This window comes from Alligator mississippiensis, chromosome 5, assembly GCF_030867095.1.
Source record: "Alligator mississippiensis isolate rAllMis1 chromosome 5, rAllMis1, whole genome shotgun sequence".
Lineage (NCBI taxonomy): Eukaryota > Metazoa > Chordata > Crocodylia > Alligatoridae > Alligator > Alligator mississippiensis.
The window spans coordinates 79301966-79317416 of NC_081828.1; the positions used below are offsets into that span (position 1 = coordinate 79301966).

Here is a 15451-nt window from a genome sequence, read left to right on the forward strand (position 1 = left end):
GTTCCAGTTCCGCCTCCTATTAGTGGACCCAGACATTAAGTCTAAGCTTTCCAGCTCCTGCAAACCCTGCCAACCAAGCTGGGGCCATAAAGTACAGTCTTCTGAATGGCATCGTTCCCTTGGTCCAACCGATTCTTCGCTCTATTAAGGAGGGAGGTGTTCTAAAATGTGCTTTGGAAAAATAGCTTTATTAGACATAAATAGCTCTCAGTTCCTTTACAAACATTGGTAGGCTTTTGTTCTTGATTCAAATGCAAAACTGTTTGGCTGCCAGTGGTGAGTAAAAAAAATAAAAAACCAACAGCCTGTCTCAAGACTTGGCAAGGCAATAGTAGTATCATTAGTAGTAGTATCATTAGCGCAGGTGACCGCTTTGGGAATAGTCTCATTCTCCTGGCCAATGGGGCCAGAGAAAGGGAGAAGGCAGTTTGTTCTACAAGCATTTCCCAGAAAGGTCTACAAAGATCATCGAAAAAAAATGACAACTCCAACTTCTGGCCAGAGGATAAATACAGTATGAGCACTGGTCTGGCAGAAGTGAGGACCTGGCATACAAAGAGGGAGATGCATGAAGAGGAGGAGAAATTTCTGGGATTTAAGCTGGATGTCCATCATAACCCTGCACTTTCAGGGATAGCCCCATGCTCATAATGAAGGATCCAAAACGCAAGTTAAGGCTACCATCAAAAACACCACGCATAAGGATCAGCTAATAATCTCTGTTACATGTTTTATGTCAAAATGGAATATGTAATATTAATAACTTTAGTATTCATTTGTTACAGCTATAATTAAGAGTTACAAATACAAGAGCAAGAGTCTCCAAAATGAAGTAATTTAAAAATGCACCCATTCTTTATCAAATCAGTAAAAGAATAAGGAAGTTATCTTACAGTGGGCAAGCAGCTACACATCCTTAGTTCCAGAAAACAGAAATATAATACAAATCAAAAACAGCTCAGCTATAAATGGCCAACACTATTTTTCATATATTAATTCACCCATAAGACACAGGGAATCAAAATCTAGTAGACTGACTGCATCCACTGAAGAAAATTGTGCCATTTCCCCATTAATAGAAAAAAAAGGTCAGCAGTATGACAACTTTCTTCAAAGAAACCATCAGCCATTCATCTTGCGTTCTAGGATGTAGTGATAATACAGTTATACTTGGAGGGCAAGTCTTCCAGGATTTAAAAAAAAAAAAAAGTTAATTTAATTTCCAACATGCTGCAGGAAGACTTATGTAGCGGGAATCTTTGGCAGTCCAAATTCATCCACCAATACACCATCCTACAAGGGAAAGAGAGAAAGACACAGTTTAACAGTCCTCTAGCAACTGACTGCATAAGTTTTATTATCATTTTAATCCAATTGTATATAGACCTTTAAGATTATGTTAGAGTGAAAACCAATAAAAGCATCAGTATTTTCTGTTGGCCACCCAACCAATTAATATAGCCCCCAAAAGTAAAAAAACAAAAACAACAAACCAAGAATCAAATGAGATCAATGCTTATACAACTGCAAAGAGTTGTAAATTATCTTTTATTTTAAGATATACATGTAATCTACTAGAAACAATCTGATATAATGCAGTTTATGTCAAATGCTGGTTTAGCTCAAAGCATGCTTAAAGATGTGTGTTAATGTGTGAGTTTATTTAAGTATTGCTAAATCAACTCCTGATTTAAGTATATAAGGGGTGTACATCATGATCTGGGGGGAACGCCTATTCACCAGAGCATCCCATGGGATGGACAAGGTCAAACAGTCACAAACTTCTCCAAGACCATTTCAGGCTGGCCATAAGGAAAAACTTCTTTACAGTCGGAGCCCCCAAGGCCTGAAACAGACTGCCGCCAGAGGTGGTACAAGCACCTTCTCTGGACTCCTTTAAGAGTCAATTGGACATTTATCTTGCTGGGATCCTGTGACCCCAGCTGACTTGCTGCCCCTGGGGCAAGGGGGCTGGACTCAATGATCTTCTGAGGTCCCTTCCAGCCCTAGTGTCTATGAAATCTTGTAACAGACTTGGGTCTTGAGCAGAGTGTATCCCACAATCCTAAATATTCCATATGCACAAATCCTATATCCTGCATTTGTGCAGCAGGTTAGATTAGATGATCCTTGAAGTTCCTTCCATTCCTACAATTGTACACATCTACTCTACCTCTAAGGCAACAGCTTTAACATTGATGGGAACAACTGAGCAATACAAGTTTTACATATGTTCCTTTTGTATTAAGTGACAAAGGAAAAGACTCACCTTGTTTTTCGTGTCAGTAGGAGTGCCTTCTGGGATTGCTGGAACTGATGCAGCTTCATCTAAATAGGAAGTGTCCTCATCAGCCAAAAGTTCATCACCCAACGCATCCAGTTCTGAAATTGATTTGTTAGGTAGGATTAAAAGGAATCTTTTCCACAAGAAAACATGCAAATAAAAAAAGAAACTATCAAAAAGTTGAGAGAAAGGGAAGCTACTCCCGTAGATAAACAATGATCAAAGAATTGACTCAAACATATTGATGCTCCCCATTAAGGCAATGTTCTGCACTATACAAAACACTAGAAGGGAGAGACAAAGTCTATTCTGCTACATTAATGCTGTTACCAGTGAATTCTATAAAGCCAGTTATTTAAAAGATACATCCATGCAATTTTTCAAAACAGGTGATTAGCAAGTCATTCTTTCTTTATTTCAAAGATGTGTCAGGGATCAGCAACCTATCACTAACAGCAGATAAAATTAGCACAGCTTGGCCTCTCTCAGACAAGGCGGCAGATGTCGATGAGAGCCACTAGTTGGCTAGTTCTCACACAGACATATTTGGCAGGCCAGGTCTGGCCCATGGGTTGTAGGTTACCAAACCCGACTCATGTCATGTCATCTCTGAAACTGAACACAGTACAACTCTTATCACCATCAGCTCACTAACCTGCCTCCAAGTCATCTTCATCAATCTCTGGTGTCCCATAACTACGGCTAAGTGCTTCCTGGACCTCATTGGCATCTTCCATCATATCTTCTAACTGGTCTTGTATGTCCTGTAGTAGGAACAAAAGTCAAGCTTGTCCTTACCGAACATAACAACTGATTTTACTAAGACTAGCTCTCAGTCATTTCAGAATTTCATTATGGGCCACAGCAGAACAAGCTACAGGCAACCCCTGCTTAACGCAGTTTCGCTTGACGCTGTTTTGCAATAGCTTTCATTTTAAATACATATCTGATTCCACGTAGTGCTCAGCGAGTTTCATTATCATGCTGAGTGCAAGGGCAGAGCGGCATGAGTGCAAGGCCCGGGCTGGTACGTGGCTGAAGTAGCGATGGTGAGGAGCAGCAAGTGAGTGCGTGGATATGAGCGCTGAGCCAGGGCCCGCAGAGGCCCAGGGCAGGGTGGCAGGAGTGTGGGGCCCAGGCTGGCACATGGTGCCAAAGGAGCTGGCAGAGTAGGGAGAAGCAGCAGTGGCAAGGAGCCCAGGCTGGGCAGGGCCCAGGTTGGCATGTGGCTGAAGCGGCGGTGGTGGCAGCAAGAAGCTGCGGTAACCAATTATATTTATTTACATTAATGCCTATGGGGAAATGGGTTTCACTTAGCATGGTTCCGCTTAAAGCTCGTTTTTTCAGAAACTAATTAAGAGTGCTAAGTGGGGGTTGTCTGTATTTGTTTCCCCAAAACTTTATGTACAAATCCTCCATTTAGCATAGGAAAACAGCAAAGAACAAGAAAAGAAACATGTTGATGATCCATTTGATGTAACCCGAGGGCCCCTCAAAGTATTGCAAAAAATAATAATAATGATACAAATTGCACAGGAATTGGAGGAAGGGGAGCTCTACAATAAAATCCATGACAATGCAGAAGTTCACACTTCTCCGGGAATAATTTAAAGTAGGGTTGGGTATTTGACCAACTGAATCGTCTAGTCAATTCACTGGACAAATATTGGTCAAATGTTATAAGAGATTGCCAACAGGTCCAAATAATACATAGAAGAAACACAAATTTCCCATCATGTGTAAAAAACAAATCAAATTTTTGTCAAGAAAATTACAAAAAAAATGTAGATTTTTGTAAAACTGCTATAATCCTTGACCAGTCAAAACAAAATATTCAGTCAATTGACAATATTTGACCAGTCAACTGATCAGCTTGCCAACCCTAATTTAAACCGTTTGTTAAGCTACCTCATACTAAACTTAGCATTAGCTTGCAAAATAGAAGGCCAAGCAACAAAATCTGAGGAAACTTGCCTATGGGTCCTGAAGAAAAGGAACAGTAGGTTATGGTATGCCACAATGAAAATGAAAAGGCATTTCAATGCATGTCCAAGCACTGGACACCTGTGCATATAGAGGCGTGTACTACGTAAACAAGAAGCGTACAGGATCCTTCTGAAGTATGAATGCCTTCCGAAATTTATCACCAGTTTCTGCTTGCTCCATGACAGTATGCAAGCAGTAGTTCCCAGTAATGGATCTTTTATAGACCCTTTGAGAATTAAGGATGGCTGCATCATCACTCCCTCGCTCTTCTCAATATTCCTTGCCACAACATTACATCTCACCACTAACAAGCTTTCAGACAGAGTGGAGCTAAACTACCAAATAGATGATAAGCTGTTTAACCTCAGCCAACTCCAAACTAAGACCACCCTGACCATGACAATTGAGCTCCAGTATGTTCATGATGTGTAGCGTGCGCTCACTGGGAAGCAGACATTCAAACAGTCATCAGCATCTTTACCAAGGCATACAAGAATATGAGACTGATGTTTAACATGTGGAAGACTAAGGTCCTTCACCAACCAGCTCCTAATGAACAGTCTCCACCTCTGGTAATCCAGGTCCACGGTAAGACTCTGGAGAACATTGAGTATTTCCTGCACTTTGGAAGCCAGAAGGCTGACATTAACAAACAAATCCAACTTTGCCTCAAATGTGCAAGTGCAGCCTTTGGATGCCTGAAGAAGTGAGTGTTCAAAGATTCAACATCAGAACTGAAAACTTATGGTTTATCAAGCTGTCATGATTCCCTACTTTGCTGTACAGAGCAGAATCATGGACAACATACAGGAGACCTCTAAAGTTGATGGAGAAGTACACAATTAACGCTGCCTGCAGAAGATCCTCCAAATCCAGTGGGAAGAAACACACACCAACATTAGCGTCCTCCTCTGCCAGCAAACACGTTGAGTACTGAAGCAACAATCATCCAACATCAACTTTGTTGGGCTGCCCATGTCGTTTGGATGTCCGACTCCAGACTCCTGAAGCAAGTTTTATTCCCCCAGCTCAGCAAAGGCATACGCTCAAGAAGGAGGCAAAGAAAGTGCTTCAGGGATGTCGTCAAGGCCAATTTAAAAAAATGCAACATCAATGTCAACTAATGGGAGACAATTGCCCAGGACCACCCCAAATGAAGGAAGAGTTTGCTGCAGCAGGGATCTCAGTACTTGGAAACCTCACAACAACGGGAGATGGAAAAGCAGGAGTGGCAGACAGCGCGTCTCAGATCAAATAAAAAATCCAGAGCCACCCATCCCACATGGAAATACACGTCCGAGCTGCAGTAGAGTCTGTCGATTTCTGATAGGCCTCATCAGCCATCTTCGGACACACAGATAAGATAATCAAATAATGGAAGACAATCATCCTCGACTGTGAAGGATTGTGGAAGAATAAGATGTAAACAATATACAAAGAGAGGTTTAGCACTACAGTTTAGAATATTTTCTTCCTTCCTTTCTTTTTTAAAGCCATGTTATTTATCAAAACATTTCTGAGGGAAAACTGAGGCTATGTGCACCTGCTGAGAGAGAGTATGTTTTCAGTATGTGCCAGGAGAAGCCAGGGTATCAGGCAGGAGGATGGATTCACATTATAAAAAAATATGGAAGAACAAGACAAGTGGAATGCAGGCAACCAGGGAAGATCACTGTCAAGCATGGGTGAGAGAGAAAGACTAGAGCAGTGAGGTACCACAATCTGATGCAATTTAAAGGCAAGAGTTGGTTGTATAACAGAGGAACTACAAATCCAGAGGGTGAAGGTAAGCAATATGCATAACACATAGTTCCATCTTTAAGAAAAACTGTTGGTCAGCTCAATTATTGCTGAAGCAATAAGCTAGGCACTGCTTAGTTCTGTATTATGGTGACTGTTAGCACATTTCCTCTGGACAGTTTAGTAATACACAAGCCAAAAGCTCACCTCAATCTGATCAATTTTGACTTGCTTGTAAGCCTTCTTCATTTCTTTCACCCCCAGTTTCATAGCATCAACCTAAAAGGGAGAGTGAAACAAAATGGTTTTTACTGCAGCATGCATGCAATAAAGCAAACTTAAGATAAACATGATGATATGATACCGTTGTCTTTGTATCCTTCAGTGATTGGATGGTGTAGTTAGCCTGTTCCATGTTAAAAGACTGCTGTGCCAGATTATCCCTCTGTTGCTCATACCTGTTAAAAATATTACAAAAAAAAATCATATTTATAGCAATACAATGGACTGGAAGTAAGCAGTCTTAACTGGGGAGGGAACACAACCCACAAACAAGATATTTGAAGCAGGACACAAAAAATTGAAGGCCTTCACAAAAAAGGAAAAACTAATGTTCAATTATACAGGTTTTTTAATTTTGTTACACAACCTACTGAAACTTTGTCTATTGGATTGCTACTGGACAAAGTTATTCTGCATGCAGGATTAAGCTTTCACCATGTTAATCAGTGCATTAACCCCTGTTAATCAGTGTTTAAATAGGGTGATCATACATCTAGGTTTGGCTGGGACACTCCCAGATTCCTTAGGCTGGTCCTGGCTGGTTGGTCAAAAGTTCTGCATCGGAGCCCAGCATGAAGGTGGAGTGTCATGGTGTGCCAGGCAGGCACCACTGCTGCTTGCAGGGACAAGGATGCGCCACATGAGGGTGCATGGCACCTGTTCCAGTCCACCTGCCTTCTTTGCTTCAATAAAGCACTGGAAATGGCTATGCAGAGAGGTGAGGGAATCTCCATCCATGAAGGTTTTTCAGACCCAGCTAGACAAAGCCTTAGCTGGGATGATCTAGTTGGGGATGATCCTGCTTTGAGCAGGGGGTTGGACTAGATGACTTCCTGAGGTCCCTTCCAACCAGTTCAGATATGGGACTGTTCAACCTGGAAAAGAAGATTTTCAGGAGGGATTTGGTGGCAGCTTAAAAATGTATCAGGGGTGAGCATCAAGGGCTAGGCAACCAACTATTCACCAAAGAGCCCCAGGGGAAAACCAGGAGCACGGTCATAAACTCCTAAAAGAAGGTTTCAGTCTGGATATAAGGAAAAACTTCACGGTTCATGTGACCAGACTCTGGAATAGACTCCCAGTGAGGGCAGTGCAGGCACTTACCCTGGAGATCCTCAAAAGGAGACTGGACACACACCTTGCTGGAGTTATTTGACCCTAGCAGTCTTTCCTGCCTAGAGCAGGGGGGGCTGGACCTAATGATCTCATGAGGTCCCTTCCAGCCCTAAACTTCTGTGAATCTGTGAAATCCTAATTTTCTATGATTCTATGACTAAGCAGCCTACACCAGTCTATGGAATCCAGGACTGTCCCAGCCAAACCAGGACATACCGTCATCCTATGTATAAACAACCTGTGGTGGTATAATAAGCGTCTTATATACATATTTGTTTATTCATGACACAGCAATATGGGAAAGCATGGGTCCTCCTAAATGAGTTCCTTCATACCGTGCTGAGAACACCATTGAAGCCAAAGGGCCAGCAGCTGTGCATATGAAGTTCTGTTACAGAACTGATGCATGCACACAAATTAGTTATTAATATGCAGCAGTATCCATCTATAACCCTCAAGTCAGAGACCAGTGAAACTTCAAACGATTTACAAACATTTAATTTCGTTTTAACTAATTTTTTTTAACTGCAGTACTATGACAGCTTATGTTTTACATATACACATTCACACTGGTTATACAACTGTTATATACAGCAACCTATATATCCATCCACTAACAATATAGAGACAGTATGATGACACGGTCAGCTTTTTAGCTATGATAACTTCAAGATGAGAAAAATGAGTGCTTTTAGACAAGTGACTGATGTCTTCAATAATTTAATTGCAAGACATGGCACAGAAATTAGAGTAAGAAGTAGCAAATGTGCCGCCACTCCCTCCAAACTAAGTAGTAGTTCACTGAATAAGGATTAAGAAGCTTTAAACTTACATTCGCTTCTGCTTTAACACTCTCAAAGCTTTCTGCTTTACCATATTCTGAAAGAGATGCAACAGACAGATATTAAGCAATATGGCTAAATTTGCTTGAGATACATTAACATTTTCTGCTTTCATTTAAATAATTTTCTAGCTCTGAAAAGCCCTTAAGTTACATTGTGAGAAGTGTTCAACATAGTTAAAGCACAAGAAATATTCATTTTGCACCAATCACTATTATTCAAACAGGCATGTGTACACATCAGTGACAAATAAAACAAGTGTTTTTTGCGTGTTCTCTTTGAACAGAACAGAGCACATCAAGTTAGGAAGCAAATTTCACTGGGTAATACTATTAATAAAGACAGGTTTCAACCAAAAAACACTGTGTAAGGTAATGTAGCAACTTTTTTCTTTTAAATGTTTACCCCTTTACCAGTTCATGAGGCTTTTGCTTGGTTCAATCATTTACATCAGAAGTAGGAAACCTCTGGCCTATAGGCTAGATGTGGCCTGCAGAGCCATTGGTTTCAACCCAAAGAAAGGGTGCTTAACTCATGCCACAGCTGGGTATTGTGGAGAAGCGGCAGCCAGTTTCTAGTGCTAGTTTTTTTGGGAGGAGCAAGCTGAAAGCTTCTAGGTTCCTGTTTTCCCTCTGTTCCTCCCCCTAGTCTCATTTGTAGGTTCAACCTTGATGTATACAAATAAAACACACCCTGACCTCTGACAGAGCAAGCCCTCATTTGCCTCACTTAGGAAGCAATGAATCTAACTAAATTTACAGGTCAGGGGTTAATGAGATTCTCTCCTTTCTGTGGTGTGGAAAATTTAATGAAGTCTACGATAACTATGAGAACAGGGGCCAATGATTAGTGCAGAGGAAGAACCATCCTAGCAGCATGTAACTAGGTGGTCAAAGATCTCTTGCCCATGTTCCTCATCTATGAAAGCCTAATGCAGGCCGTAAAACGCAGGGGAAGTTGCTTCTGACTGGGGAACTGCTTTGTTTTCATTTTACACACAGTAACTTTATAAAAGTATAACTCTAAGGACAAACCATTGATATGATACAAGTCTGGGAGATATTCCAAAAGAAAAAAAAATAAGCCCATCCTCTGTCAAAGTTACAAGAAGCATTGCTAAGGAGACTTGGAAGAACCTGGAGAACTGGTTATGATACCACTACATTACATGACAGACTAAAACATGAGTCACTCCTCATGGTGATGCCAGATGGATTCTTCTTACCTTGGCAGGCCCCTCCCTCATTTTCTTCATCTGATCTTTATACTTCACCAGTTCTGCATCAAGCCTAGAAATTTTCTTGTCAATCGACTCGGCTCTGGTATCCACCTTATGTACAAGAAAGGCAAAAAAGAAAAAAAAAAGGGGGTTCTTACTGATGGTTAAGATGATTGCCAGGCATTTGGAATAAAGCATGTTCATATATACACAGCTGCTTGTTATCATGTGCAAGCATGCGTACATGTTAAAACGTAGTGTTAGAGTGACATAGCCATAGTGGTCCAAGGGTCCAAGAATTATGCAAGTGGTAAGGATTCCTTAAGGGTGATATCTTTTACTAGACCAACTGTGCAGCTGGGATAGAGTTAGACAAGCTTTTGAATGCAAGACATTCTTCTTCAGGTCTCAGAATGCAGGTGGTCCAATAGAAGATATCGCCCTAAGAAATCCTTGCCTCTGTGTTGAGAACAATTCATGACCAGACATGGATGAGGTTCCTTTCAATGGTATAGACTATTTAAAAAAAAAAAATAGACCCTTTTAGTTAACATGTATTGACTTTGTATATTCAGAGTAAAGTCACAAAAAATTTAATATGTAAGCTTTTCATTCGGTGAAATATTACCAGAGTGGAACACAGTCATATAACTATTTTGTTTGAATTGAAATGACACTACATTTGCAAATTCATTTTATATCACAGTATCTGGATGGAGGCAATTTGTCAGGATGTTCATTCTGGTACTTTTATGTTCCTGTAAGACCTCTTTCCTACAATATCTCACAGCAGTACACTGTTGCCAGAGGCACTTTTCATATAGAGTTGTTGCTATCAGTTCTCTCCACACTAGGGAAGAAATGCCTGGTCACAGATGGCACTGAAAAATTTGCAATTAAGCTGTTCACTATGCCATCTGCTTTATTAGTTAAAGGAAATTAAAGCGCGTAATATTTTCAAAGTATTGTACGCTTATGGCATCTTGCACCTTCTGAAGCTTTTCACAAACCAAACACATCTTTTTTACTCAGCTGGCTCCATGGTGTACAGTTACGTAGGCAACTGAATGCCCCCACTGGATAATAAAATAACCATAAGTAGGTCACTAGGACAGCATCTCCTAATCTAACAGAGACTACACATCAGAGATTTTGATGGGCACAAAATGAACAGGAGCTCAGTTTTTAGGTGGTGTCCAAAATATTACTACATTGTCAATTGCCAATTGAGTTGGCTGCACTGGCACCTCAATCTGCAGGTCCACAAACTTCAACAATACATTTAAATTACTGATGTACAACAGAGCTCGCTGTCAAAATTAAATGACAAGTCCTCACTATGGTCAAAAGAGAATCCCAGCTAACATATACAAAGAAACAGGATTTCTTTATTGAATTTAGGATTTGCTCTTTCCTGCTTAAGTGACGGATAAGTATAGGTGTGCTACATTCACTGCCAGAAAAATAATGCGTTAGGAAAGCAGAAACCTTTATACCATCCCAAACCCCACAAAGTGTAATTGGAGCTGCAGCTAGCAAGGGTAACAAGAAGGGTTTCGACAAGTATGTCAGTAACAAGAGGAAAATCAGGGAAGGTGTGGATCACTTACTGAATGGAGAGGCAACCTAGTGCCAGAGGATACAGAAAAGGCTGAAGTATTCAATGCCTTTTTCACCTCAGTCCTCACAGGCAAGGTCAGGTCCCAGACTACTGCACCTGGCAGCACAGTCTGGGGAGGTGAGCAGCTAACTGTGGCAAAAGAACAGGTCAGGGAGTGTTTTGAAAAGCTGGACATATACAAGTCTATGGAGCCAGACAGGATACACCCAAGGGCGTTGAGAGAGTTGGCTGATGTGACTGCTGAGCCACTGGCCATCATCTTTGAAAACTCATGGCAATCAGGAGAGGTCCTGGATGACTGGAAAAGGGCAAACATAGTGCCCATATTTGAAAAGTGGGGAAAGGAGGATCTAGGGAACTACAGACCAGTCAGCTTCACTTCAGCCCCTGGAAAAATCATGGACCGGATCCTCAAGGAATTCATTTGTAAGCACTTGGAGGAAAGGAAGGTGATTAGGAACAGTCAGCATGGATTTGCCAAGGGCAAGTAATGCCTGACCAACCTGATCACCTTCTATGATGAGATGACTGGCTCTGTGGATGTGGGGAGACCAGTGGATGTGGTGTACCCTGATTTTAGCAAAGGCTTTTAATATAGTTTTCCACAATGTTCTCGCAGGCAAGCTAAAGAAAGACAGGCTGGATGAATGAACTGTAAGGTGGATAGAAAACTGGTTGGAACATCAGGCTCAGAAGGTAGCAGTCAATGGCTTGATGTCTATTTGACCGCCAGTAGCAAGTGGAGTGACTCAGAGTCAGTCCTGGGGCCAGTTTTGTTCAAGATCTTCATCTATTATCTGGAAGATGGGATGAATTGCATCCTCAGCAAGTGTGCAGATGACACCAAGCTGTGGGGAGTAGTAGATACACTGGAGGGTGGGGTTAGGATTCAAAAGGACCTATACAAATTGGAGGATTGAACCAAAAGAAATCTTATGAGGTTCAATAAGGACAAGTGCAAAGCTGTGCACTTAAGACGGAACAATCCCATGCACTGGTACAGACTGGGGGCTTAGCAGCCGGGCAGCAGCTCTGCAGAAAAGGACCTGAGGGTTACAATGGATGATAAGATGGAGATAAGCCAGCAGTGTGCCCTTGTTGCTAAGAAGATAATGGTATACTGAGCTGCATTGGTAGGTGTGTTGCCAGCAAATCAAGGGAAGTGATAATTCCCCTCTATTCAGCCCTGGTGAGGCCACATCTGGAGTACTGTGTCAGTTTTGGGCCCATCACTACAAAAGGAATGTGAACAAATTGGAAAGAGTCCAGCAGAGGGCAATGGAAATGGTGAGGGGGCTGGGGGACATGACTTAAGGAAAGACTGAGGGAACTGGGCTTACTTAGTCTGGAAAAGAAAAGACTGAGAGGGGATTCAATAGCAGCCTTCAACTACCTGAAGCAGGGTTCGAAGGAGATGGAGCTAGACTGTTCAGTGGTAGCAGATGACAGAACAAGAAGCAATGGTTCCAAGTTGAAGCAAGACAGGTTTAGGTTGGATAGAAAAACTTTGTCACTAGGAGGGTGGTGAAGCACTGGAACACGTTACTTAGGGAGGCTGCAGAATCTCCATCCTTGGAGGTTTTTATGGCTTGGCTAAACAAAGCCTTGGCTGGGATGATCTAGGTGGGGATGGTCCTGTTTTGAGTAGGGGGTTGGACTAGATGACCTCTTGAGGTCCCTTCCAACCCTAACTTGCTATGATTCCCCAAACCCTAGCATACTTTTTATCCCAGTAACATACATGTGTTTCTTATGCAACAACCCTAACACTCTAGCTGCACTCTTTTGTTCCAAGAGAAGGAATTTGACCACTTACTCCTGCTGCTGGACGCAAAAGTACAATTACCAAACAGAAAGTACTAAATTAATAGGAATGATTAAAACATCCAATTCAATGAACCCAAATGTCTTTACATTTTTAATACCCACTTATTTGAAGGGCTGCAACACTGATGCTTTAAACGACTCAAATCTAATTGAAGAACCACACACCTCATGAAGTTCTTTTCCTCAGTATCTCTCAGAATAAACAATTCTTGTAAAAACCAGTCTACTATGCGTTACTTGTATTTTAATTGTACTTCAGAATACGAGAATTACTTTGCACTGAACGGATGCTGGCTTAATTCAACCTATCTATAACAAAACAATAACAGGCACGCACAGGCCCTTTTGACTGAATCTGAACACCTGTTTAGTCACCCCGTGTTCAGAAAGAAGCTAAGCATTCAAAAGAAGGCCACCTGAAAAGGACTCTGCCACCAGTCTGCTTATCCTACAAGCAACAAACAGCGGCAGCAACTGAAAACAGGTACATCAAGGGACTAGCATACTGTCAGATCAGCCACTCTGAGAATAAGCTAACAGGGAAAAGGATAGAGCAAATCTGTAGTTGCTCCATGCTGCTCTCCCTAGTGCCCTGCTGGGGCAAAACTACAAGCCAAAGCACCATCTCTTCACGCAAGGCCTACGGTTCCCCTGCTATCGCCCTATCGCAAGAAGGAGCTGGTTAGTCTCACCAGGTGTATGACATCGTATTTGTACAATAATGTCAACCCTTGTATGACATACAGCCAATAATAGTAAAAGTGTTCAAAACAGCCGATAATTTGGAGGAAACCAACTGATGCACCATACGCAAAACCCAAGTCACTCTCAAGAGTTGTAGCCGACTTTTGTGTTGTGTTGTTTATGTTTTTTTATTATTATTATTTAATTTGTTTCCACGGCCAAATTAGCTGAAACTAATTCCAAATCCAAGACTCCAGAACCATAAATGTCAGCGTATGATAGTTTTCCAGGAAATACGGTAATTTCGAACTTCCAACGCGGTCATCGCGGATTGCGGACCCCGCAACGCTGGCGCGAGGCAGGCGGCAGAAAAGCTCCGCGAGCTCTGTGGAAGCAGCGAGCCGCCCCCCGCGGCAGCTGGCGATGCTCCCGCCCCGCCCCGCCCCGCCCGGGACAGAAGAGCGAGCCGAGCCCCTGCAGGGGCCGCGCTCAGCCCAGCCCAGCCCAGCCCCACACCCACCGTGCCGATGCAGTCCGTGAGGCTCGGCGGTGGCGCCTTCGGCTTCGCCTTCCCGAAGAAGCGATTCATGGCGACGGGATCCGAACCGAGCCGCACCGAAACCGCAACGCCTCCAACCCGGAAATGCGCCGTGAGCCCGCCCTTCCCGGGCGCCGGGCGCCGCGTACTGCGCCTGCGCCCCAAGCGCCCCGCAGCCAATCCTGCAGCGCGAGGGACGGGAAACGGCTCCAAGCACGGGCGGAAGTGAGGGCATAGTGAGTGCGCCGGCTCTTCCGCCCTCCTGGCCGGGAGGTGGAGGGGTGGGCACGGGCCAATCACACTCTTCCTTGAGGGGAGGGGGCGGGGCAAGTCATCTGCATAGTTAAAGGGTGAGCAAGCAGGGTGTCTGTTGTTAGACCAACTTAACTGCAGGAACAAAGCTCTGTGCCAGCTTCCGGGAGCAAGCATAAGGGCGTCTGTGCCCCAGAGCTCACAGCTTCGTTCGCCCAACGCAGGTGGCCCAGTTCGAGATCGCATCTAGCCACAGCACCGGCCTGCCTGTGTCCTTGCACCAACAACCCTGTCTCTACCGCAAGGAGCTCAGGAAGCCCCCGGGGTAGCAGGGCCAGTCCCTCTCTGCATCCTAGGTGCCTGCTTGAAAGCTCTGGGCTCATGCTGCGCTCTGCCTCACCTCCACCAAGGCTCCAAGGGAAAGGGTGAGCAGCCAAGGCAAGAGCAGGATCATGCAGAATAGAGGCAGCTCCCCCCCAGCACAGGACAAGGCAAGACCCTCAGCCTCCTCTGTACAGCCTGGGCACACTTACAGGTTTCCCTCCCTTTATGCTGTACATGCATTCCTGGAAAACAGCACATAACTCAAATTCACATAAAGTGAACCCACTTTACAATATAACAAATGGGGATAGTTCCAAGACCTTGACTGTACTGACCCATTTCTACCATTTTACAAGTTCCAGGGGTGTAGGTTGTAGGCGTGTTGGTCTAAGGACATAGGTAGACAAGGTTCCTTGGGTGAATTCATTCCATCCAGGAAGAGCATACACCAACTGCTGAAACTTCCTTAGCCTGACGAAGGGTTTTTGAACCCGAAAGCTTGCTTAATAACTATTCTCCAACTATTTGGGTTGGTCTAATAAAAGATATCAAATTCACCCAAGGAACCTTGTCTACCATTTTACAAGACATTTTTGGGACTTGCCAACAGTAGGCAGTACACACAGGGACAGAGCACTAGAACGGGGACGGCAACTACAGAAATGCATGTTGCAGACAACAAGCGAGGAGCACAGATCCACAGGCTATATTTTGGTGCGCGTCACTCCCACACTGC

The 15451-nt window shown here is 43.3% G+C and overlaps 1 protein-coding gene across 1 annotated transcript; it reads right to left on the reverse strand.

The window, feature by feature from the left end:
* Nucleotides 1-167: 167 nt before the first annotated feature.
* Nucleotides 168-14270, reverse strand: CHMP5 (charged multivesicular body protein 5). Its single transcript, XM_006276957.4, has 8 exons — nucleotides 14122-14270; nucleotides 9476-9580; nucleotides 8241-8287; nucleotides 6375-6468; nucleotides 6218-6289; nucleotides 2940-3048; nucleotides 2270-2382; nucleotides 168-1293 (listed from the first exon to the last, which is right to left on the reverse strand). Exons 1-8 carry the CDS (start codon nucleotides 14188-14190, stop codon nucleotides 1243-1245), a joined length of 660 nt encoding a protein of 219 aa, XP_006277019.1. The 5' UTR covers nucleotides 14191-14270; the 3' UTR covers nucleotides 168-1242.
* Between the last annotated feature and the right edge of the window lie 1181 nt (nucleotides 14271-15451).

Excerpts from the sequence above, each read along its gene's own strand:
- CHMP5 (XM_006276957.4), bottom strand. The coding sequence starts at position 14,190 with ATGAATCGCTTCTTCGGGAAGGCGAAGCCGAAGGCGCCACCGCCGAGC. Across the intron at positions 8,288-9,475 it reads TGAGGGAGGGGCCTGCCAAG|AATATGGTAAAGCAGAAAGC; the intron begins GTAAGAAGAATC and ends CATCTCTTTCAG. Across the intron at positions 6,290-6,374 it reads TGAAGGATACAAAGACAACG|GTTGATGCTATGAAACTGGG; the intron begins GTATCATATCAT and ends TCTCCCTTTTAG.